Source organism: Cataglyphis hispanica, chromosome 21 (assembly GCF_021464435.1).
Source record: "Cataglyphis hispanica isolate Lineage 1 chromosome 21, ULB_Chis1_1.0, whole genome shotgun sequence".
Lineage (NCBI taxonomy): Eukaryota > Metazoa > Arthropoda > Insecta > Hymenoptera > Formicidae > Cataglyphis > Cataglyphis hispanica.
In genome coordinates this window covers 3,209,706-3,236,587 of record NC_065974.1, presented here as the reverse complement: position 1 = coordinate 3,236,587, position 26,882 = coordinate 3,209,706, and the positions used below count along the sequence as shown (strand labels likewise).

General features: G+C 39.4%; 3 protein-coding genes across 9 annotated transcripts in view; 1 reads left to right on the top strand and 2 right to left on the bottom strand.

The window, feature by feature from the left end:
* Nucleotides 1-25,029, top strand: part of LOC126857297 (serine-rich adhesin for platelets) — a 61,231-nt gene extending 36,202 nt beyond the window's left edge. For all 6 annotated transcript variants that reach the window (XM_050606571.1, XM_050606572.1, XM_050606575.1 and 3 more), the window contains 12 exons: nt 4,202-4,529; nt 7,297-7,532; nt 8,079-8,353; nt 9,861-10,164; nt 11,944-12,066; nt 12,151-13,813; nt 17,521-17,624; nt 19,665-20,171; nt 20,681-20,842; nt 21,707-21,863; nt 22,501-22,782; nt 23,010-25,029. In XM_050606571.1, the coding sequence (XP_050462528.1) occupies nt 4,202-4,529; nt 7,297-7,532; nt 8,079-8,353; nt 9,861-10,164; nt 11,944-12,066; nt 12,151-13,813; nt 17,521-17,624; nt 19,665-20,171; nt 20,681-20,842; nt 21,707-21,863; nt 22,501-22,782; nt 23,010-23,441 (4,573 nt within the window). In that variant the 3' untranslated portion in view covers nt 23,442-25,029. The remainder of the gene's footprint in view (nt 1-4,201; nt 4,530-7,296; nt 7,533-8,078; nt 8,354-9,860; nt 10,165-11,943; nt 12,067-12,150; nt 13,814-17,520; nt 17,625-19,664; nt 20,172-20,680; nt 20,843-21,706; nt 21,864-22,500; nt 22,783-23,009) is intronic.
* Nucleotides 1-26,882, bottom strand: part of LOC126857299 (fibrous sheath CABYR-binding protein-like) — a 171,593-nt gene that overhangs the window by 54,602 nt on the left and 90,109 nt on the right. The window lies entirely within an intron of this gene.
* Nucleotides 13,820-26,882, bottom strand: part of LOC126857298 (calmodulin-binding transcription activator 2) — a 65,831-nt gene continuing 52,768 nt past the window's right edge. Inside the window, exon 15 of one of the 2 annotated variants that reach the window (XM_050606581.1) lies at nt 13,820-15,311. In XM_050606581.1, coding sequence (XP_050462538.1) covers nt 15,221-15,311 — 91 coding nt within the window. In that variant the 3' untranslated portion in view covers nt 13,820-15,220. Of the gene's footprint in view, nt 15,312-24,485; nt 25,380-26,882 lie in introns of those variants that run through there. The other variant, XM_050606584.1, reaches the window with a different exon arrangement.

Sequence of the window (26,882 nt, the reverse complement as noted above, 5' to 3'; positions counted from 1 at the left end):
TATACACTCTCGTCACAATACATTACAAATGTTTCTTTATATTACATTAATAATAATATCGATTTATAAAATGGTTCAAATCTTTCTGAAAGCAATATTTGTCACACGCTTCATAAAGCTTGAAAAATACTAGAATATCAGCTGGAAAAGAAAAGCGGCGGCATGATATAAAACTGCTTCGGGAAAGCTATTTATATAAACCTCGACTTCTTCAGTCCAATAGCAATCTGACTCGATTAGAAAAAACTTCCAGACGGTGAAACTATTTCTTCCGCCATTTATCAATGAGATCAATTTACCTCCGACCGTAAAGCCGGTTAAAAACAGCAAGACAGTCAAGGCAGACAAGAAACGTCCTTGGATCGTTGGAGTAACGATCTGAGACAGTTACTCCTTAATTTACGGCTCCAAGATTCGGTTTGTGTTTGCGAAATGATAAATCAACCGTCGCGAAAATTCTCGTTTTTATTTGCGAGGTATCGCGCGTCGTGTATGTTTTCCGTGCATGAGATGATTGTGAATAATTTGCGTGTCGTCCAATTGCGATCGCCTCAGGGCGATGGATATATTTTTTTTTTTCTAGAATTGAGCCATGAGAGCATAAAAAGCACGTGAGCGATATATTTTAGTCTTTATCGTTACGAAAATGTAACAGATTGGACCGATAATGTCGAGAACGTGGCTTTTCTTGCTGCGAGGCTCCAGCTAATGGAACATATTAATTATTCCATTCGCGTAACAGGATTAACGATGCAGATATGACAGCTGATCGAAAAGCAATGGTGATTGGTACGTGTTTATCAAGTAGCAGGGACATGTTTATGATATATATTTAAGAGAATAGAATGATGTCTTAAATCTCTACAATCTTTTGAATCTTTTAAATAAGAATTTCGTTCAATTCACAATTTTATTAAATATAACAATTGCAACAATATTCTTACGCATAAATTTAGCAAAAATAATTTTTTAAATTATAATTTTGATATTGCAATATATATATTAAATAAAATTTTTATATAAGATATTATTTACAACTGCAGATATTATTATAACTTTGATAACATGATCACAATATAGGCAAAAGCATAATATTTTAGTTATTGCATTTCAACATAGTATTAGAATATATTTTGGCATAAAATAATAATTTTAATTGACAGCCACTGTGTGTATAAAAAGTTTTTAAAGATATATATTATATAATTAATATTTATTTTACAAAATAATTTGCGCATGAAAATAGAACTCATACGTTCCAATATATACGCGTATTAATGTTTTTTACATATTTCATATAACAAGTATAAAATTACAGTTTATTATAAAGTATTATTTTATATGCAAGTGTAATTATAGTTTATTATAAAGCATTTTATCTCATTTAATTTGATTTCAATCCATCGTCGGAGAAAACTGCATATTTTCCGAAATATCTCACATATTTATTCTGACACAAGTTATAATTACGCATGCTTTGGCAGCATCCTGTCATTTTCTTCATCTCTCTCTTTCTCCCTCTTTCTCTCTTCTCTTATTCTATTCCAACTCAAAGGTACCTCGGAATAGGCGCGTCGGGTTTAATTGCTGCCTGTTTCGTGCAATGCCAGTCGTTAGAGACTCTCAGTCCGTTTTATTAAGCAGCCTCGTCAAAATGTAAATTAAATGCTTTAGATACGCGCAAGCACGTATTTTTTAGTAATTAACGCTGCAAAGACCTACTTCACATGCGGGAATCGCCCTTCACCCGCCCTTTCGCCCGCCCATTCCAATGCCTTCTATGTATATAATTACGACAATTGTGATTGCGTTTTGCGCGATTATTAGAGAAAATACAATCACTTTGTCGTCTCGTCAATTTGTGTCGGTCGCGCTCGAATTCAGATATCGTTGAATTGTAAATGCATCTCCGTGCGATGCATTTTTATCGTGCGGAACGTGCGCATGCCACGATGTTTATTTTTGACACTTGCCTTGTGATATTCGAGCAGAAATTCCGTTTTATTCGTACTTTTTTTTTTCGCAATACGTTCCGAAAAGCGCGCGTATTCGTTCTTTTTTTGCGTAGCGTGAAAAGCCGAAATACACAAATGCCCGTCATCGCCGTTGCAATTTCTGGCGCGTGTTCTTGCCAGCGTTTTGGAGCGTGACGACGCCTGATATCGTATCACGGAAATGTAGCTAAATGGTCACGTGCTCAAAATCGATAATACTTCATGATATTGTAAATAGTGCAAATGCAGATAGATAGACAGATTAAAAAATCAAAAAATTCTACGTGCAACACACACATGTACGTCCGTGTGTTATCTGTAAATATTTTATAATTGTAACACGAATAAAGAAAATTATGTGCATATATAACGCATTACCGCGCGCGTGGAAAAAGATTTTGAATTATTATGTACATATTAAATTATATTTTTAATTTTAGCCTCTTTTCTCTCCTCTCTTGGTGAGAAATAATAATAATAATAATTTATCATTTATTTAATAAGCTTGATTATTCAGTAATTTATAAATTTGTAATATGTTTTAATGTTTTTTCTCTCAAATTTTATAAAAGACACGTTTTTAATGTAATAAAATACATTATTGTATAAATTTCTCTTCAATATAATTTTATATTATAGAAATAATTATACTTGGAGAAAAATGCTGTTTGCTGATGGATTCTTAAGATTTTTGTTAAAGTTGCAAGATATAAACTTTTTTAATAACGGCATCTCTCGAATTCGAAAGTGATCAATTCTTTAAGCTCGCGTCTAATTATTTCCATCCGCTTCGGGTTTGATTCGAATTTTCTCGCAATCTTTATACAAAAGTATTTCGCAGAGAATTTCGCGGAATGCAATATTACAATTTCTCTGACGGATTGCTGATGGTACGAACTTTGATTAAAAGACTAAGATATATTCTGATTTTTCAGCGGTTTTCGACACAAGGATTATTGCTGTATAGATTGAAAATATATTCCAATCGTTTTTTCGATTCTAATACTTATTTTGTATATATCTTATCAATCGTCACGTAATTTGCATTAATTAATAAAATGTGTTTTTTTTTCACGATTTATTGATATTAAGAAAAAAACAATACATATAATCTTAAAAATTTTAATTATTAGTAAATTTTACAGAAATTTTTTATTAAATGAATACAAATAAAAATATATTTTTAAAAATATATTATTTAATTTTAATATTAGATTTTATTCTTTATTAAATTGGTAGAAACACGTAGATACATTTTAGCAGCATTATTTCTTAGAATTGAGATTGGCCACATATCCGATTAAAATTTTTAATCTACACAACTTATTAAATTTGCATTGTTAAAATAATTAGCACATATCGTTCTTTGTCAGAATAAAACATTACACGTGACGCTATTGCTGACGGCATGCTTTGACATTTAAAGAATTAGAAGACAAGGCAAAATTTTGTGAAGCCTATCAGCTAGTAAAGAGGGAATATCGAAGAGATGATATGAGGGTAGAAGATGGAGATCTAATATCATTTCGTCCTGTCACCGGCAATCCTCCGGAATGCCCTCTCGAATCGAACTGAGATAATCTGACTATAAAGCAGGTCGCGTTTCAGCGTAGGTAGGACTTGTCATAATTTCAAGTGACACATATCAGAGACACGTGTTCTTGTGTGTGCGAGATCTACTCGCGAAAATGATAAATTATTATTCGATACGATAAGTTATTATTCCTTTGGAGGGAGAAGAGAGAGAGACATTCTTTTTTTTATTATATTCATGCACACATGGTCCAGATTGATACTTATGTCTGATCTTTGACTGACTTGATCTACTTAACATTCATTAATTGTAGGAATAAGCAATATAAAACACATTTCAATTTTTTTTTTTTTCATATTTATGAAATTAAAAATTTTTATTAACATTTCTGTTAACATATTTATTAGACAATCTCTGCTAAATAATAATTTATATTGTTAACTTTATAAAAACTTGATCAACAGATTGCTTTAAAAACTAATCAAACTCGATAAGAAGAAACACTTTTTCCTCGCGTGTAAAAAAAGATCTAAGGTTGTTTACGCCATTAATACAATTTATCGAGACGTCGTGGAAATGGATTAGGAGAAAAGGAATCGCTGAATTCTCGAGATTAAAGCGAATCAGTTTCTCGGCGACAATCTAATTGATCGATGTCGTTGTCGTGTGCCAGGTACGAGGCGCCGGAGTACGAGGTGCCCAGGAACAAGTCGAGATACAGGAGTCGATTTATGCGACATCGAGACGGCGACGATTCCGACGGTGACTCCAGGTCGACGGTGAGATTTACGTCGACGGCGCCGCAGGAGCCGTCCGGTCTGCGCGAACGTGTCCTGGATACGGAGGACGCCGCGCGCGGTCCCCTGTCCGGCATATTTCGCCTGACGGACTCGCCGCGCGTTATGAAAAAGCTTCAGGAGTGCGAGCGAGCCGGCAAAAGGAAGAAGGAGGAACCGACGAGTCAGCCTCAAGTGCAACAGCCCCAAACACCTAAGCCTCAGGTTAGAATAGCTGAATGCTTCTGAGAGTCCGCGCACGTGGCCTTCGAAGCTAAAGTGGATCAAATATATAATTTATCGAATGAAGAATTTAGATTTAAGATACTTTTAGATATAAAGCTTGATTTTAGATAATATTTGGAAAATTAAGATCCGCTTTAATTTCGAATATTAATTCGAAAGTATTTATTAATGCAATAATACATTTTCCTGAAAAATACTCAGAAGTGATAATCGTAGAAGCAAAGGGTGATATAATAATTAGTGAATTATTGGTGGAATTATATAGCAAAGAGAGAAGTTAATTGCTGTCTAATTTCGATCGAAGAAGTTAATATAACAATCGTTTGCATGAATCGCATTTGAAATGCAATGATTCGTTAACAAGAGTTTGAGTATAATGTATAATTGCTGTATTTGGTAAGTATATATTCCACATATTTCTCTATTTCTTATGATAATTAAGTTATTTTTCAAGCGAGTCGAAATAAGCGGTCAAGATTCATTTTATAATATAAACGTTTAATATTATAATATTGCTTGGAAAAATTTCAACGTGACCTTAATTTCGGGATAAAATATAATATTTTGAATAAAAAATATTTTATACGTTGAATATATAAATATATAGCTTGCGCCGTTGAATAAAAATTCAATACAGACTGAGAGCATAATCCAGATACATTTGCCGTATGAATATATTTCGATGCAATGTATGAATTCTATGCGAGGATTCTCGCGAGATCTCTTTCAGCTCTTCCTATAAGCCGTCCCTAGATCGCTCAATTCTTATGTTGGGATATCAATCTGTTGCCTTCTAAATCAACTGTCTCAACTTTTGTAGAAAGATGCATAAATAGATTTCGCATGTGTGTGTGTGTGTGTGTGTAAGAAATCGTCCCTCGCCATTATTTCGAAAACTCAAGCTCCCAAAAAATTGCTAAATATATTTGCAAAATAATTCGCATAATCGCTGAAGGATTTACAAACGTGATCGTTGATAAAAACGACACTAATGCGTCATCGTTACGTAATGACGAGTTCATAAAAATTTATGTCAATGAAAGCGTATCAATCGAAAAATAATAATTCGTCCCACCGGAACATTCGTTTTTTGTTTTTTTTTTTACCACATGTAACACATGGTTTTACCACTGCTCCATTTGTTTCCCCCTCCACATTCATATTTTAAATGTTGATGCACCACGGCGCTTAGTTGATTGAATCGAACGATCGTCCGACATGTATATGCAAACCTACTGGCCGGTGTAAATTTTTTCATACCGAAAAAAATATATTGTACATTCCGCGCGTACAAAGGGAGAGAAAGAGAGAGCGTATCTGTGAATTTAATTGCCATTCTCTGCTTATCGACACCGTATATCACTCCACGTCGCATCAATATTTAAACGGTTAGACGTGGATGATGCAATTCATTTATGGCCACGAGTTTGATCGCTCGTGGCGGGAATCAATCTTGCATGCATTTTCACAAAACATTCGAAAAAAAAAACACTCGTAGTACGTTTGACAAATTTGATAACATGAATGCCGATAATAAATCTCCAGGAAACATTGAAGTCTTTATATATAACAAAGAAATGTTTCGTGCAATATAACTTTTAATTCGCAAATTTATGTATAAGAGTAAAAATTTGAAAAAAATATTACGACTAATGCTGCTCTACTGACAATGACAACAAAGAACGCAGATCTGAAATTATTTTTGAAATCTTGATCGCAAGTTAATATATATAAAATAAATAATTAATTAATCGATTAATTAAGAAGACAAAATGAATGTTCGTGAATTTGACGACATGGTATTTATTTTTGACAGTGATACCTCCGCACTTTTGCGCACACGGAATCCCTTATTATGGCAGGAGAAAATAAACGGATGGACACACGAACTCTCCTCTCATGCTGACGGCCGGCGCAACGAATGAAAATTTGTTCGATGTCGCGCATCCCATTGTTCGGATGATAGCGGCTGGTGTTAAAAAGCTCAATGAACACGTACAAACACAAATGTCGGCCTCCGTACATGTAACGTGGACCGCTATTTTAATCTATGATAATTTATATCGAGTGTTATACACGTCATTTTTACGGATTGCGATTGACAAAGTGCCAATCATTTATTGAATTATATAGCGTTAACTTGTGCTACGATTTCACACATACCAGCAAAGATAGCTAAATACAGGTGTGTACATAGGACATAGATAGTGAGAAAGAATAATATATATATATATATATATATATATATATATATATATATATATATATATATATTGAACAAGTACGCCTATATGCATTAAAAAAAAAATTGTATTTTGTATGAAATACTGCGAATTTGGAGATAATACAATAATTTTACACTTTTTATCACGTCTCATCATTAATACGCCACCTGCTTAATTCCGTATTTATACGCACCTGTTTACACGGGTGCAGGGCGCATCTCCCGCGTAATCTCCGCACCGATTCACGTATTCACCACCTGTCGCGTGCACGCCATAATGTCGCATTTAAATGCATGTGCGGATTCCGCGCGTTCAAATAAATCGCGCGACGCATCGCACGCGGCTGCTGCCGCGAAGAGGACGCACTCGATCGTAAATCTTGGCACGCAAGGATGTCTACTCGAGATGATCGCGAGAGGAAAAGATTGATCGCGAGACCGACGCGCGATTTCGCGACAGGCAGGAGCGTTTAGCACGCGCAGCAATTACTTCTCGAGAATAAATGATCTTTTGACGCGCAGGTACAAGTGAGAAAGGTACCGACCGCGATGGCGAGGCAGACCAGCGAGGACGACGAGATCTCCAGGATCAAGAAGCAGAACAAGAACGCCGCGGCGACCACCACCGTCGCCGCCGTCCACGCCGAGACGGTGGAGGAGAGGCAGCCGACATCGACGCCCGTTTCCGTGCATCCGCCGCCATCGAGAGATCTTTCGGAATCCGAGGAACAGCCGGTCAGGAAATCGGCTATCGCCAGGTAAGCGAACAGGACTGTCAAACTTTATTAAAGAAGTTAGCATATAAATGTAATGGAAATTGTGAGAAAAAATTATTAGCTTATAAAAGTTTTGTGAACGTAAAAATTTCATTATCCCATAAAATGTATAATTGTGTAATATTAATTGTTGCGAATTAACTGTCAAATAGGTGCAATAATATAATATTGAACCTCCGATGAAAAATTTGGACTAATTTCAAAATCGCGTTTTAAAAAATTAATACTCCGCGGTAAGGAAATCTCGTCGAAATAACCTTTACTCTCTCGACAAGGGCTATGTATCAAAATGATAAACTAACACGATATCCCCGAAGGGACGAAAGACCAAAGGTGTGTTTGCTCGCGCGGATATTAATCACTACGGGCGGTAACCGCGAGATTTGCGGCTGGCTTTCTCTCGCGTTATATCGGACTTAAGCGACGAGTTTATGCCGTGACGTTGTTACGGTAAACAACTAACTCGGCCGAGTTCTCCCATTCTCCGTTATTAACATGCTTGTTTGTAATATTGTTGCTCTCGAGCAGGAGAACTTCGGCGGAAACTCATGTCCCGCCCGCGGCCAGGAGCGCCTCATCGGACTCGAGCACCGGCTCCGAGAGCTCGACGGGATCGGGAATACGCAACACGGGCGCGCCGTTCACAACCGAGGAGATGAAGCAGAAGTATCTGTCGAGGGCGCCGCCGACCAACACATCGACCACCGTGTCATCGGTGCCGGCTGTCACCTCCGCGACAACCAAGGAGTCATCGAACACTATCGCGCCAAGGACGCCCTTTCAGAGCCGTTTTTTAGGCGCAGGTAATTAATCATGCATTATTAATAATTTTTAAGGAAACTTGATGCGGATAAAGCGAAGTTTAAGGCTAATACAAGTTAGATTTTTTCGCGTGGAGCGAATACTTTTGTTTTTATTTAACGGAAAAGAGATGCAAAATTTTTTGGCTTTTTTTCTCTAAAGTTTCTCTCCGGAAAATTAGAAGAAATAATGCAAGCAGTGGTAATCAAATATTCAGCTGCTTTTGTAGCAGCTGGAAGCTGCTCTATCCGCGGCACGTCTCAATTTCCCAACGCCTATTATCTATTGTTTTATACAAAGAGATTCGGAAAAGCACGTCTCTGCTGGCTTCGCACATCGAGCGTCTATTTAGAATCTATTGTATTTCTCTGCATCTTCGTCGAGGGTGAAAATTGAATGCACGGACAAATTGCGTTTACCTTATCACTTATCTCTATTTCGGGAGACTTAATTCAAAGCAGAGAGAACTTACTCGTATTTAAAAAACGTGATTGAACTTAAAAACACGTTAAAAACACGTGATATCAAACTTAATTAATCTAAAATTACATAATAGTAATATTTCAACATTTTTCAATGTCATTTGAATAATCTTTTTATATATTTATTTAACGAATTAGATGTTTTCCATGTGGATGCGATAAATTATTCTCGGAAAGAAGTTTGAAAGAAATATATGAATGGACACTGGACAAAATTAACGGATAAATTAACGGTCGTAAAGGGCATGTTCTGTGTTCGATTGCAAATGTCCACTACGCTTGCCCTAATACCGTATGCAAAGGGCGTGTGCGTAAAACGCAGAACGTTGTGCTACAACTGCGTTACAATGTCGCAATTCGCCGGATGCTGGGCCTCGCGCGAGCGATACTTCGAGATTTGAGGACAGGACGGATTGGCACAGTAATTGCATTAGCCGTTCGGCGTATATACTCAGTTAACGCTGTCATCGCCTCGCTTTTCCGACGTCATGTTCCGTCCACGTCACATCCTACCTACCACTGCGTGTGTTGAGTCGCCGTCGGCGAGACACGCGGTCCGACGTAGTGACGATATTCGCGCGCTGCTATTTCCGATCAGCGATCGACGATCGATATGATCGGCCAGCTTTCTCATCGTGTTTCCGTCCGCGAACGCGACGGAGAAGAGGAAGGACGCTTTCCTTCTGCTTCTCATCTCAGATTGCACAAACGCGACAAGTCCTCATCGCTTGTCTCTCTTCGTTTCCTTAGGACATGATTGTTGTTTCAGCTCGATATCACGATATTTCCTTACATCAAAGTTAGATATGATTTTCCTAGAAAGAACGTATAATAATTTTGATCGCAAGAGATATAAGAGAGAGCGGAAAAAAAATATATATTATTAAACATTTATTTAAAGCGATGTAAAAATTTATGCAGCAAATTTATAACTTTAAATTGAATTTTTTAATCTTTCTTATGTCACGCTTTCAGGTAAAAATCGTACTGAGATAAAATTAACATCAAACTTTTCCTGTCTTTCTAGGTAATCGTGCGGCTCCGCCACCACCGATTCAGACACCGCGAGAGGAGCCTGCAACGAAGAAGAAGGAAGAAGAAGAGGATGAGGACGAGGAGACGAGCAGCTCGTCCGAAGAGACGGAGTCGGACACCGAAGAAGAGTCAGAAACGGACGTTCATCCGTCCAACGCTACTCCGTCTGCCACTTCCGCCACATCTCAGGATCGTCAGAGAAACGAATCCGCCATGGCTCGCACCGATATCGGACCTCTGCTCGCTCGCAGTGCCGAAGCTCGAAGGGGAAGCAAAGAGGATTCACCTTCCATCAGGCAAGTACCTCCGTTTTTAAAAAATGTCAATCCTATGACGAACGAGACTTGACTCTCAGCTGATATGGTGAGATCAATTTTGATTTCAAGCGACATATTTCAAAGATTATCTGTTGAAATAAAAAATAATGAAATTGATATTTAATATTTTATATGGAATTGATTTTTAATATTTTTATATGTGTCTTTCTTCATTATGAGTAGAATTAATGTTGCCTCTCAAGCTATATTGTAATTGTAAGCTATATTGACGTAAAATATTACGTAATTAATTTATTAGATTCGGATTGATATCATATAGTAATTATGAAAATTCAAGCATATCAGCTGACGATTGTCAAGTATGAATAAAAATTGTTTACGATAAGAATTACAAAAAGCATGGGTAAAAGTTGAGACAGCGAGAACATAAAATATAAAGATGGAATTATATTGAGAATTTTCTTTGTTCTAATACAGATTTAAAAAAAAATGATTTGATTTAAAAAATATAATTAAACATTTATTTATTCAAAATTTTCCCTTTACAATGAAATTAGGAAAATTAATTCATTCTCTCTCTTTCTCTATCTTTTATTTTCTTCTTTCTCAAGCGTCTATATTGCTTTTCGTATCATTATGCAACTTTCAATCGTTGAAGTATCGATCAAGAATCCTCGGGGGTGGCGCATTCGCTATAAGAGCTATCGCGAAGCTTTCGTTCGCGTGTTTTCGTGTTTATTTGCGGTGCGCGGAAACATCGCAAACACGCATCAGAACGTTCTCTCTCTCTCTCGCCGCATTCGAGAGCATACGAATGCGCGACCGCGTTCACTCGCGCTGAATTCCGAAGCGAGCTACCCCGTCCACGACATTCGCAATCTCCTCTCGAAACTATGGCCTAAGGAGATGGGAAACGATCGGGAGAACGGGGAAGAGAGAGAGAGAGAGAGAGAGAGAGAGAGAGAGATCTCGACGGAGCCGTAAGTGCTCTCCCGGTCCGGTCCGGCGGCGACTCCCTCCGGCCTTTGTAAAAGAATCACGTGTCCCGTTCACCATCGCGCGCTCGCTGCTATCAGAAACTTTTCACGTACCGCTGCGGAAACTGATTAACCGCTCAGCCTGGCGATGAATCGTAATAGATTAGGGCGAGGAAATTTGGCCACGAGCACGCATCCGTATTCGAGAGGAACGTAATAAAATGGTAACGGTCGCTCTTTATTCAAGGACTCGAACGATCTTTATTTTTCTCGACTAATTGATTAATTACTCGGTCAAAGTATTTCAATAATCGAGCTTCAATATTTTAGCAGCAAGTTGAAAGATTCGGATTTTAATTTAGCTACATGGATTATTAACCGTGTATTGCGATTTCTCTCTTTCTCTCTCTCTCTCTCTCTCTCTCTCTCTCTCTCTCTCTCTCTCTCTCTATTTCACAAAATATTTCTGTAAAATATGATAACTGAAAATCTCGCGAATTGAGTAACTTCTGAACAGCTTGAAATATAGAGTAACAAAACTTATTAATCGTACGATCTCGCCTCAATACTAATGAAAGACACGCGGAAAGCAGCCGGTAGCGGTCGAAATAACGTGACCGCAATCTTGATGAGAAATAAAATATTGGGATCGACGTGCCACGTCGTCCGATAAGTTCTCGAGGACGCAATCAGGCCGGCACACCCTGCGAAACTTCGCACACCCTCTTAGAAATAGTAATAGTAGTAGTAATAGACAAAGCATCTCTCCCCTGCCCCGAAGAAAGGAGAAAAGGTTCCGACCGATCACCTCGTGTCTCAGGTATTCGTCGCCGAGGGGGAGCCCCGCGCAATCCGTGACGACGACGACGACGACGATGACGGCACCGAGCGGTGGCGGCGCGATGACGACGACGTCGACGACGCCGGGCGGCTACACCAGCAGGTTCGTAGCGCACGTAGCTCAAACGACTGCTCACGATGAGGCCACTTCTAATTCCAGTAACCCCCACGACCGTAATCGTTTTAGGGCGTTTAGCGCGGACGGTAGTGCCGAAAGAGGGTACTCGGCCGATCGCGGCGAGGACGATAATAAAGTAATCGCGGCCACGACCACGATCGCGGATGACGCTTTTAACGTCGACGCCGACGCACTTGAAACGCCGCGGGCGACGAACACACGCTCGTCGCGAACGGACATTATTATTACGGACACCGACAAATCGATCACCTCATCCACCTCCTCCCACCTCGCGATTAGCGAACCCGAGAGTAATCTTCTCGAAGATAGTCGCGGCGATAGTCGAATAGCGAGCGTGGCATCCGAAAACGAGGCCACGTTAGTGGAAGGTCGTTCCGGGAACAATGAGATCTCGTTGGTAATCGTTGATCGCGAACGGGACGGATCTATTCTCGCGACCGACGATGACTCCGAAATGACTAGAAGACGCGACGACGTCGTGTTGGAAAAGCGTGAAAATTCCGATGACACTCCATGTTTCCTTCGGATCGTTGTGGAGGACGTCGATGCGACTGTCGATGAACAGCATACATCGGATCTTACGAATCAACCCATCGAGACGATCATCGATCGCAGAGATCGATCGAGATCCAAAGAGTCTCAAACTATCTCCGAATGTTCGAGTTCCATCAGCGAGCGGACGATGTCCGACAGCGAATCAGAGAGCGATTCGGAAAGCGGTTCCGAGGAAGAAGACGAAGAGGAGGTTGAGGACGAGTCTCGAGATGAAAATTGCAACGTGAAGAAAGATAGAAAAAAAGAAGAAAAGAATGATTCCGGCGATAAAGGCAGCGTGAAACGCGAAGTTAGCGAGAAAAGCGACGAGGGTCCATCGAGTCCCGGAGACGACGAGGAGACTACGGTGTTGAGTGTTAGTTCGGACCGTGGGGAAAGCAATATGACACCCGACGACCGTTACGAGAGGGATCTAAAGCGTCGAAGCGCCTCGATTATCGACGAGAGAAGTATCGAGGAGATGTTCGACGACAATGGTTGGGTGATCACGGAACAGGATCTACAGCAGGATCTGCAGCCGGTGTCCGCGATCCCGTCGGGCTTTAGATTCATGGTCGATCGCATTGAGGATGACTACGATGGGACTCGTATTGAAGAAACTATTTCGAAGATCGCTGAGCGGGAACACGACGAGACATCGAACGATCTCGAGGATACCTCAGCGCGGTCGAGCACCGAGATTGACGACGAGACGACTCCTCCGAGCGAACAGCAAGCGTCCGAGGGTCCGTCCAGAAGTCGCGTGTACAGGCAGAGCAGTCTGGGTAAAAACGGATGGCTGGTGTCCGACGAGTCCGAGAGCGAGTCCGAACGGGCGGTCTCTCCTGGGATCGAAGTTCCCTACGATGGAGACGTTGCGCAAAACGAAGCTTCGAGAGGGATCGAGGATAGTGGCATCGACGAGAACGGGTGGGTGATACTTGACGACGACGACGTCGATGACGACGGCGACGCCGATGATGGCCGTATAGGGGAGCGCAGCGCGCAGGAGAGCACGATTCGTTCCCAAACGATCGACCTCGTAACGAACACTAACACTGAGAACGGTGCATTACTCGCGAACGTTAGCCGGTCGAAGGGCGAGCAGTCGGGGCTCCTCGGCGAGCACGAGGAAACGCCACCCGTTGCTGCCAATCTCAGTATACCGGTGCAAATGGTAACCACCGTCTTCTGTGTGTCCGTACTGTGTTACACCGTTCTAACGAACCTGCTCCTGTAATCCCCTAAATCGGGCTCTCTCTTTTTTTTTTTTGGCTCCGACCTATACAGACACGTACACTGGTCTTTTTTTTTCGGTTCCTCCAAACGACGCTTCATCTCAACGATTGTCGGCGTTGATGATGAAAGACTGTGGACCTTACACGAGAACTTACACATACACACTGACACAAAAACTGACGAGACTCTCTTGTCGCGAGTGACGATGCAGCAGTTTTTCTCCCCTGATGGGATACTTGATCCGATATTTCGTTTTGTTTACAAAAGAATTTTAATCTCCATCGATATATTATTAGCTTCAATTAAGTATCTGATTCGAGTTTTGTCAATTAGTGAGACATCTAATGTAATAAATCTAATTATAACACTGCAAAGCGATTAACTCCTATAAAACATAATTAGCTTTTTAGATTGTTTATTCCTTTGATGACTGCACAATTAATTTGATAAAGAGAGAAAATAATTTAAAAATTATATTAATCCCACAGTGTCGTTATTATTAAATAATATTATACTCTCGAATTCCGATTAATATTCAATTAACTCCGATCAGATTTCAATTTATTTCGAAAATTAAGCATCTCGGAATCAAAGGGAATAAAAAAATCAAATCGTACCGGTATCGAGAATTAATATAATAGAGAATTTGGGAAAAATTATATGATATAATGAGAATAGAGAAAGGTACATATTTTTACTCGTTAAAGAAAGGGACTGCTGCTCGAAACTCGCGTTCTCCGAGCGCCGGATAAAAACCACCATCATCACAGAACATTCATGAACGTAAAAAACTATCTATTTGCAATAAACATGATAAACTTGCATTTTATATATTGTGATAATCGTATATACGGCCGAGCGCCATTGTTCCTATATTTGTCGATCCGCGATACGTAATCCGCATCATTGCTCAAGTACGTAGCTTCGCGATCGTGTTTTATATATATGTATATGTGTGTGAGTATACACATACAGGCATCGGTCAAGTAGCGAGGCAGTCTTTGCAATTCGCGCTTTTAATTCACGCTTTAAAGCCGTCCCCGAAGAAATGGTAGCGTTAGACGTCGGCGGCGACCGCACGTGACAGTCTGTGACCACGTGGTTCGGCCGCCTCCGCGTCACGCGTATCTATAATAAGTTTTTGTACTCTCTCCTTAGCGAGTAGGCTTGCGTCACAGTTTGTTGGTGTGGTAAATAAACTGCATTTCTTGTGATAACTCGTATTATTTATTTCCCTGTCAACCGTCCTCAGTATCAGAATAATAACAAATACAAAGTGTCGGTTCCCGCTTGCTCACAAGTTTTTGTTCGTAATATTTCTTCTCTTCATTTCATTTTCTTTTAGTCATCCATCCCGAGAATTTCTCTTGCAGTCTAATTCCCTGTGATTATTCATTCTCAATGTCCCGATCCATACGTGTATTATCTCTGAAACACTATCGAGCGGGATACGATATGTACAAGAAAAAAATGCATATTTATTTATTGCACTAACAAATAGTTATTGTTTTTACTTTAATAATACTATCATTGATCGGTGGATTGGTCAATCGACTGGTAGAAGCAGCTATCTAAATTTCGTCGGCGACCTCGGAAATTCTCTCGAGTGGGAGGATTTCCGATCATCGGAATGTTTCTCAAAAGTGATTTCCATGCGCACTTAAATTGCATGATGTTAACTTTTTAATTGTTAAGTAATATTATGCGTGCGTAAGATTAATTTATTATACGCAGTTTATCATTTCTTTGACATAAAGTAAAGATTTATAACTCATTTTTTTTTTTTTTAATGTACTGTGATATAAAATCTTTTATTTTTAGAATTTAATTATTTTTTTCGTTTTAGAATAAAATAACAAAAGGATGTTAAAATATGTTGGATTATTGGTTATCATAAAAATCACTTTTGGGTAATCATTTCGAATAATTCGCGAAAATCTTATTAAAGCAGACACAGTCATCATTTTTTTTTATATTATACTTCTACAAAGCGTTTAGGACAAGTTTTCACACTATTACACGGCATTACATTATCTGCGATATCGATCTCTTTTGTACATCTCAAGATATACACACTCGAACTCGAAAATGTTATCTCGAGGAGAAAGTCAAAAGTGTTCGCAAGTGATAGAATACTGGATTGCGAGAATACAAGTAGGTACAATATAAAATATAGGGACAAGTTTATGTTTTTAGATAGCAGATCCAAATAAAATCTCTCAGGAGAATTTGCAACAAGTTAAGGAAATTTTATTATTTATTAATTGTTATTCGATAATTTGTGATTAATCCATTTTCTATCGTGTGATTCAAATGTACTTTATTATTTTCGCAAATAATAACGCGATGTGAACATCGAAATGTCCAACAACTGTGTCTTCAATTTTCGTGATAATTAATAAATATATAGAATTAATATTATTATAATTAAATAGATTAATTCATAAATCAATTTCATAAATTCATTTTATTTTAAATCATAAATTAATTAAAAATTAATTTAAAATTTTATTTTAAGTCATAAATTAATTAAATTTTTTTTTTAACAATAAGTCACATAATAGCCACGAAACTGGATTTAATCGAGAATAATTAATTTTATTACTTTTCTCTCAATTGCTCGTTCTTTTCAAACTATGATAAAAATATAGAGTCAAGCTTCTCCCTTTCTCTCTCTTTCTCCAATCTTCCGCTGTAAAAATACTTGCAGCCGAAAGTGGATTACTGCATAACGCTACGCAGTATTCTTAGCACGTTGCGCACTCCGCTCGCCGCTATAACAAATCGGTGGTGTCGAAACTTCGCAGCTTCCACATCGCCGTTTGGAGAGAGAAGGGAATGGAGTAGAAAGAGAGGGAGAGGGCACAAGGAGCAAGAGAAAATGTAGAACCATCGATCTACGCTTACAATCTGATCTACCAGTTTCGTAAACTGGAAACTTCTTACTTCGTGACACGCCGGTTCTACCGATGCACCGGGACCCGACCTAATACGACGAAATACAAACTTTGTTAGTTGAGGGGAGGGGATGTTCGGTGTGCAAAGTCATACAAACCGGGCGCGCGATAAACTATGTTTATGCCGAAGTTTGCGGACATTCATGAACTTTCTCAAATTCGAGCAGACCTACACAAACATTGTTTGACGCAATCCGAAAATTTCATCCGTATCACCCTCCCCTCCCCTCCCCCACGCCCCCGTCCCACCCTCCCCTCGCAAAACACTAACTTTCCCTGCGGGATGTTAATTACAATGTAATGTACGAGCAAGAGATTTACATTTCCCCGATTATTTGTGATCAATCAACAATGAAAGAGCTGTTATCATCAGCGCGTACGAAGCATGATTGGAATATTCTTCGGGAAAATCTAAAATATCGAATCTACAAATTGAACTAAATTAAATCTAAAAAAAAGGAAAAAAACATTGCTTATTTAAATATAATATATAACTTTTTAATTGATATATGCATCTCTCTCAAACTTTCTGACAGTTCGATAAATAAAGGAGTAACAGCTCTCCCTTCCCTTTTCCTCTTGCTTCTTCTAAATTGAAATAAAATACTTACGAAAAAATGTGCATGCGACATACGTGCGAATCACAGTAAAACACTTATCTGCATATTCATCATACTCATGTATACAGGATGTCTCACGAAACTGTGATAAAATGTGCGGCGCATCGGTGGCCGCCGATGATGATTGCGCTCATCCATGGAGCTGGAATCGAATTAGATCAGTGGCCGTTTCGTAAGCATAGGTGTCTTTTTTTTAGAATTTCAAAGCCAAACGCAAAAAAAAAAAAAGAAAAAAAAACCCCCGCAACGATCCGATAAGTATATAAACGACATCTTCCACTGACGATGAACGCTTCCGGCAAGTGTACAGACCACACGTCAGATTAGCAATTAGCGCACGAATTAACTACATTGATCTCGTAGCTTATCTCATTTGTCGCACATACATTGAATTGATGTAATATAGGAATGTGATTTTGTATGTAACAATAATAAAATTTTCCACATCTGTCTTTAATAACTGCTTCCTCTGGTTCGCACAAGCGCGACAAAAGCAGAAGCTTCAATTAATACGATTCGCCGTAGTATTTTTCTGTGTGCCTTTATTACTCGTCGTATGCGCTATTAAAACCGCGAACTAACGTGATATAAAAATATATATCTCATACGTTCGCGCAGATTCCCTCCCTGGCGTAACTTTCCGTATACAATAGCTCGCAAGAACTTCGTTTTAATGCGGACGCAGCGGGATAGATTCGCGGGCAATCAAATGCAAATCTCGTCCTCGTAAGCTTAATCCCATAAACGAGACAGTAATACTGACACAAAGTCTACCGTTGTGTATATGAAAAGCAGTTAGCTCCTTAACCTCATTACTTTGTTCCATCCCCGACTCATTAGCGTATGCAATTTATGGCATGCTCGTATTATTGTACCTTTTAAAACCTAATATACGCGCCTCACCGCAACGCATAAATAGCGTGCTCCTCGGACACGCGCACCGCACGGAATAAAACGTAATACGCATAATCAGAGCACCTCTCTCTATCTATCTAACTCTACAAATAATAAATATTTAAGAATGTATCTTAAAAAAAAAAAATAATTTTTTCCAAATGTCAAATATTTTTGTCAACAATTTTTCCTTCGATAAAGCGATGTCAATGAATATATTTTTAATTGACGCACAAAACGAACGCCGATCATCCTCATTTTGAAGACGATTCGAAATTTCTTTTTTCTTTAATATGCAGCGCGCTACAAATATATTGTCCATCGAGAAGTATTTTGATTGCACGATATTGCGTCTATACTCGCTTGCACAGTTTGCGTCCGCGGCACGCACGTGCACCGAAATAGCCCGATGCGAGTCTCTCGCTTGAAAATACGACCGCAGAGATACCGCTCGTTCACAATGGGTATCGCCTTTCCGCGCGTGTGTCGGGGTCGAGACCCTCCAATGTTTCAAGGGTATGCGATTATCCGAAATCTACTCGAATTTAGCTTGAACAATTACGGTCTCCAGGAGATGAAGGAGAGAAAGGCCGAGCGCAATCGAACTGTAGGCTATCGTGGAGAAGTCGACCTCCAGAACATATAAAAAAAAAAAAAAATTGGAGAAAAGTGTAGCCGTTTGTATCATTAATCTCGCGCAAGTTCGAGGAAATTTTCGGTAATCCAAATATTTATGCAAATAAATATTTATGCTTTAATAAATATATTTTTAAAAGATATATAGTACGGAGAATAAAAAATTTAATTGTTGTTTTAACTTTCTTACAATTAACAACGTGCTCTTTTTTTACATGCTTCAATCTCCGTAGACAGTTTATATATTATAATATTTAACAATTACATAACGAAAAAAGATGAGATTGCTTTTTCATCACGTTGCTTAATTATCTCAATGTATATTTAATTGTCACTTGTCAATGTAATTATTGAATGCATATGCATTAGACGGAATTATTTTACTCTTGCAGAAAATTACAGAAAAATCTTCTACAGCACAGATGCATATAAAATATATCCAGGAAGATGATTATCATAATTTTTAAATTCAATATTTTCTAAATACTTTCATTAATTAAAGTTCTCAAAAAAGTAGATATATTATATATACGTATAGAAAATTTTAAAATCTTACTCGTGTTATTGTATGATAAAAAAAACAATTATTTCTGCAAGAGTAAAATAATTTGAATATTAGCGTAAAGACGATAAAGACTCTCGGTACAGACGAATTGATCGCACTGTCTCGCTGATGTTCCAGATTCCTGAATAAGAGCAGGAGCCAGGCGGCGATGATGGCGTCCCGCGAGCGGGAACGGGAACGGGAACGGGAACGAGAACGTGAACGTGAACGTGAACGCGAGCGAGAACGCGAGAGGGACGTGGAGGCGGAGGCCGACTCGCCCTTATCGGCGAGATCCCGATACGCGGCCCTGAAGGAGCGTCGACAGCGTCTCGCTCGTTCTAGGAGCTCGCACAACTTCGGCGGCGATGATCTCGACCTGGACGAGGAACCGCCGTCGCCGACAACCCAGTCGCCGAATGCTTATCTTGCGGCCAAGTACGGCGCCGGCTCCGAGTTAGCGCGTAGTCGCAGCACCCACGCCCTGAAGTCGAGGGAACCGAGCCCGGAACGCGATCGCCCGGGCGCGGAGAAGGACGGCGCGGCTCTGAGCTCCTGGGCCAGGTACCTGAAGAACAAATACGGCAACCGCACCACCAAGGACAAGGAACCGCCCTCTTCGTCCTCCACGATACCCTCGTCCAGGTGAGACTTCAAATCGCGACTAAATACCATTTGACGAACGAATTTGCGTCAGACTGCGATTAATCTAATTTTTTAAATTTATCAGATTAAATCTGTCGTTTTAAATAAGAGAACGTTCAAAGAGTTCTTCTCCACGTGGATAATGTATGTAGATTAATTTATTGTCTACTTTCCACATGATGAGTATAAATTCAATGAGTATAAAATCGATAGCACGATACGCGATCATTGTACTATGATAGTAATAAGCCTTAATCGCATCATTATTTGCGCAATGATTCGAAACATTGTACGCGTATTAGAATCGATATTTATATATAAATACTGACACCATATATACATTTATTACACGTATCACATCAAACGCAGGATTATCACGATAGTGCGATATGAGGCGTTGTCATGTTATCAATAACATGAAGGACATTATTTAACATGATTTAATTATTACATATGCATAATTGATCTTTCATTATAATTTCCTGAAATTTTTGAAATAATTTTCACAGCTCTAGCGCGGCCTCGAGAAGGCTATCGTTAGGCTTACCTCTGCGACACACCGGGCAAACATCCTTTGAATCTTCTGACGACGACCAAAAAAACCCGTCAGGCTCCCCCACGTCCCCTACAGCAGCTCCCGTTACACCCGCAGCAGCAGGTTCCTCCACTAGGTAAGTCTTAGTCACATTACATTAAATTTTAAGTCCTTACTTACGATCGCAATATAATCTTGTATGAAAAGCAGTACGAACAAAAAAAAAATTTTTTTTTTATTATTTTTTAAAGTTTCCTTTTTAATAAGATAAAATTTATAGACAAAATGTCTCAAGTTTGCTTGAAGTTTTTTACTTGCTCAGCGAATTTATTTAGAAAATGAATACGACGCGCATACATTTTTCTCGTACGACGTCTCGAGATCGTAGCAAGTTTCGTAGTTTGGAAAGACGCGACGCGCACTATGGCCGTTAAAAGAGAGAACTTGCAACTTTCTAAATATACCTCGGACAAGTACGCGCCCTGAGAAAGCGTCGTCCGCGCTGGACGTCGCAGAGAGAGAGAGAGAGAGAGAGAGCCGGGATATCGCAATCACAAAACACTTTATCCTCGTTATCCGTTGCGTTGCCGGGTCTCCTCGCGCGGCTATAATTCTCAAAGATCTACCGCTGTTTCCGCCGGAGTAAAACAGTGCGTTTCTCTTGAAAAGTGGATTTGCGAAAAACATTCTTTTAAGAAACCCGGCGGCGGGAGATGAAGATACACAGAGAGAGCACTATATCCGAGTTTGCCTCTTCTTTCCTCCGCGCGTTCGCTCGGCGTGAAACTTTTCTCGAGGACGATAGGAGAGCCTTCGATAGGAGTTTCGGATGAAGAATTACTGCATTTATCGCGTAAACGTTCGCGCGTAACCGCACGTGATTGACCACGCGACCGCGAGACGTAGAATTTCCTCCCCTCTCGAAGTGATTTACGATCGCGGGAAGATCGGCGAATCCGCGTAATGAGCTTTATTGACCGCACGCGTCGATCGATTTCAGCAATGGTCGGAGGAGTCATTACTTGCTGAAGCGGCGGCAGCTGTTTAAGTTTGGGATGCGGGGGAGCGAAGCCGGATGCTTTACCTGGCCGAGAGGCCTCGCGGTCGGCCCGGACAACTCCATCGTCGTGGCCGACAGCTCCAATCATCGTGTTCAAGTAAGCCACTCTATCAAATCTCTTCAAATTTGTCCGCCAATTCAATTTTATTTAAATCCAAGCGAGATAATCATTTAATAATTATTTGAATCAATAATTATTTAAGGATTTTTTTATTTATTAAAATCTCTTAATTATTTAAAAAGAAATTTTTACAAGAATCTATTTAATATAAATAATATAGATGTAAATGTAATGGTAGTGTCACATGTAATGATAAATAATATAGATAAATTTATAGAAAAATAGAATTATTAATCGTGAGTAATTTCAAAAACTGTCGCACAATCTCTCAAAAATATTAAAGACGTACAATATTGACAATCAACAATGCAAATCGTGATAAATCAATCGCATCATTCTCCAAGCGTTGTAATAATTACCTCGTGTACTCTCGTAAAGCGGAAGTACACGAGGTAACTAATGCGGAGACTTTAAAATTTCATGGGCATTTCGTATCGATGTATCGACGATCATAAATAAGCCGACCTCGATTGGCGCGCCCAACGGGAGAAGCGAGAGAGAACCTCTCCTCTCCCAAGACGCGTTATATTGCGGCTGGCCGCGAACAGCTGATTTTACTATCGGCGGGCGATCGATATAAACGACGTTTGTTTATCGCTCGGGTGTACCGTAGGTGTTCGACGGTAATGGAAACTTCATGAAGGAGTTTGGAACATACGGCAGCGGCGAGGGTGAATTCGATTGCCTCGCCGGGGTGGCCGTAAACAGGATCGGGCAGTACATCATCGCGGACCGCTACAACCACAGGATCCAGGTGCTCGATCCGTCCGGCCGTTTCCTGCGAGCCTTCGGCTCCCAGGGTACCGCCGACGGCCGGTTCAATTATCCCTGGGGAATCACCACCGACGCCCTCGGATTCATCTACGTATGCGACAAGGAGAATCATCGCGTACAAGTATGTTTATATTAAATTTAATTCATCAATTCGCGATATATTCATAAGTAGCTCGATTAAATGGAGAATCGAACATTCCGATTTTTTTAAATTTTTAGTAAAAGTTTTTCTTTTTGTTGCTATTAACAGGGTGTTTCATATGATATATGCGGCCGCGTGTATACCACGAGATACGTCATATTCCGCGTGGCATATAATAATAATATTTTTAAAAACAATATCTGCAGGTATTTCAATCAGACGGCACGTTCGTGGGCAAGTTCGGCTCGTGCGGCAGCGGACGTGGTCAATTAGAACACCCGCATTACATCGCGGTGAGCAACACGAACCGAGTGATCGTCAGCGATGGCAATAATCATCGCATTCAGATATTCGATGTCAACGGCCGCGTACTGACGTCCTTCGGCTCGGAGGGCTCCGACGACGGCCAGTTCAAGTTTCCGCGGGGCGTCGCCGTGGACGATCAAGGCTACATCATCGTCGCCGATTCCGGTAACAATCGCATACAGATCTTCAGTCCGGACGGCGCCTTCCTCAAGTCGTACGGCTGCTGGGGTAGCGGCGACGGCGAGTTCAAGGGCCTCGAGGGCGTAGCCGTCACTTCCACCGGCAACATCGTCGTCTGCGACCGCGAGAATCATCGGGTCCAAGTATTCTGACCGACTTTGTTGATCCAAACAACGGTCGGAAAAACCGCGAACTCTGCTCTTTTGCCAAACGGATACGCGCTAATTCATTGATATTCGCGTTTATTAATATTATTAATGATGAGTGAGTAAAATTGAATATATATTCAGGCAATGCAAATAGATCGTGTAATTGGATATTCAGTCGGAATCGGCGTCTACGAGTCTCATGAATCAGGTTTCAGGTTTTCAAAATACTTTGAATATTCATATCATTGTGACTTTTTTATCTGAAAAATATAACTAACATTTAATCAAAAAAAAGGTAGAGAAATTAGGAAATATGAGACTAAACAACAAAAAAGTATTTCAATATCTTGGGAGATAAATTATTATAATCTTATACCGTTTAGATACGACGTGTCGTTCTGAAAAATATGCAAAGATGAATATCGAGAATTAGAGAATTTTTCAATTTAGCAACTTTCTATAGATATATTCTATAAAATTATTTTAACAAATTCATCGATAAATCGGGAGTGAGATGTCATTATGTCAGCTTGTTTCATTAGAGAATATATTAATATAGTGTTTTATCTACAATTCTCTTTGTCGGGAAATTCTCCCGTAAATCTTACATTTCCTTTCTATTGTCTGAAACGACTCTCATCGTCCGAAAATAAATGTATCGTTCGATCGTAATAAAATACAAGGACAAGGTAAATATTTGCGGAAATAAGTTTTGGCGGAAAAAATCTATTGTCGCAAAAGTGGCACTGATTAAATGGACTTGTTTTTTATCATATAGTGAATAATTAAGGGTTGATTTTGATTCGTGTGTTAAAGTCTAAATTTAGTTACTGACATTAAGAGATTTATATTAACGAAATTCCCCACTTGTCTTCGCTAATTTTGATGCAAAACTGAATTCCTGCCAAATAATCCTGAAAAATAAATGAGATCCCGATTTTCAGTAAGAGAGTCAAATTTAATTAATAAACAATTTTTTGTCTTTTTTTTTCATTCTACACTTATGATGCTAGAATCGATGACACAATATATTAGACAAAATTAACAGAATAGAAAACGGTAAATATTTTTTTCTGTATTTTAAGCTAATTTCTTCTTATCGTCAAAATTTTCCAGAGAAGCCAAGTTCAACGTTTCCGTTTCTTCGTCTGCTTTTTTGCGGTTTGTTGCGATCGCTTCGATAAATATTGCATTCACTTGAAGCGATACCGGAAATATATGAAGGAAATATCGAAACGAATGGAATAGCAAAAGAAAAAGAAAAGATCTGCGAAAGCAATCATATTGACGTGCATAACAATGCGTGAATGGAATCGGGCCGCTCGCTCGTCGGCGAGTTTGATTCGAATTCTCGAGGAAAATCTTGGACGCCGATCGAGTTTCCTCCGCTCGGCGTTAGTTTCGAAAATCTACATACTTTTCTTATCTTCACATCTCTCACTCCCTCTAACTCTCATCTTCTCGCGTCTGTCTCTCTTTCTTCGTACATGAGCACGATAACCGAGCGACTTAATTTAATTTGTATTCAAAGCGACAGAGCAAATAAAGTTTGTACCGTTTGTATGCTTTAAATAAACTGTTGCGGAAGGAAGGCACTAAATAAATTTCTCCTTGAACCACTTGCCTCCATCTCTTCGGAATCATTTTTGCCACGATATATTATTCATTCGCGCGTTCTTTGTACGCTATGCGCTCCAAACGTTAGACAAAACGAGAAAGGATTATTAATTTGCGCTATGAATATCGGTCATTAAATTTAGCGATCCGCAAAGTCCTAGTTCGGCGAACTCCCCTCGACGAACAGTTGGAACTGGAACTTTGAGCTCTCCCTCGCATCAATAGAAGCTCTAGAAGCGACTTCAGCGACGTATCCTAAGATCATTATTCGCCTGGGTATTCCTTAACTTGCCGTAATTGTGTTACCATCCAGTTTATACGCAACTACAACATCCAACACTTATATTAAATTAGCTCGTAATCAATATTTTATTGCAAATTCATTAGCTAAGCCAATTATCGTGTAACAAACATAACTTATCTATTTATCGAACTCTTCTTATTTAAACATTTTAACAAAGTATCTGCATAGATATATGAAATTATTATTTATAATAATTTACTAAAAACTTTATTATTTTCTGCAACTCTTTTTTATATTTCTTGAAAATTCTAATACTCATAATTAAACATGAACATTGAAAAATAGTTATATCTAAAGCTGACTGGATTATTTAAATATTCAGAAAAGACGCAAGGGATGATTGCGGAGAGATCGCAGAGAGGGAAATGGGCACAATTGAAAAGGTGAGTGAGTCAATAAATATATAATTTATTAAATGCAATGATGAAATGGTGTAACAATAGAGGGGCGGGCGAAACGGCGACCGGTGTTGGACGCCGCGAAGACGGACAAGAGATAATACGCCGCCCTCGCCCGGCGCCCTCCCGGAGATCGGAAATATAGATAAAATATTTTCGTTATTATTTACAATATTAGTCGAACGTTAGTCAATAAATAATAAACAGTGGCATAATCCCTTTATTTTAATAATATATAATTTAATTATATATATATATATATATATATATATATATATATATATATTTGTATATATATATAATATATATTATACGCTTGCGATAATAAAAATATTACAAGAGAGATGGAGCCTTTACCGTTATTCGTTTTCACTAGTAAAATCTAGCACGTAAGTGCCATGTCTACACGTCGTTCACGTGCCAAAATTCTTCGGCGATTGATTTTGCGAATATGGTACTTAGATTCCTTCGCGATATTTGGATTTCTCTCGCGAAATCGCCTGAATTTTGGAACGCGGAAACGTCGTTAGAGCGGATTGATGTCGAAACAGCCGTCGAAACCATCTCACATCCGGGGGAGAGAATCGCTCCTCTCTCTCTCTCTCTCTCTCTCTCTCTCTCTCTCTCTCTCTCTATCGTGAAAAAAAAAATCGACGACGGGACTGAACAACGAATAGCAAATCAGCTCGATTCTCGGTGTTCTCGCGTGCGAGTAATCCTCGTAACGCGCAGATCGGATTATCACGACAAAAGTGCTCGCATACTTGGACGTTATCAATCGAGTCGAGTTAAAGGGACTGTATGCGCGTGTATGTATGTGTGTGTATGTATTTCGATTTATAGGTGTAAGTGAATGCCGCCACGCGAGACTAGGAGTTGCGTCGTGTGTCAGGATCAGGCAGGCAGCAAGCAGGTACAAAGTGACCGTCTCGACGAAGGAACAATGCATGTCTCTGGGGTCTTTGTAATTCTGTACTCTGTGTATATCCACGTGTGATTGTGTGTGTGTGTGTGTAAACACATTGCTGTATTTATTTATATAAATTCTCTCTCCCTCTCCTTGTGTGTGTATGTGTGTATGTGCTGTCTCTTGCGTGTGATATCACTGTAACTCTTTGCACGTCG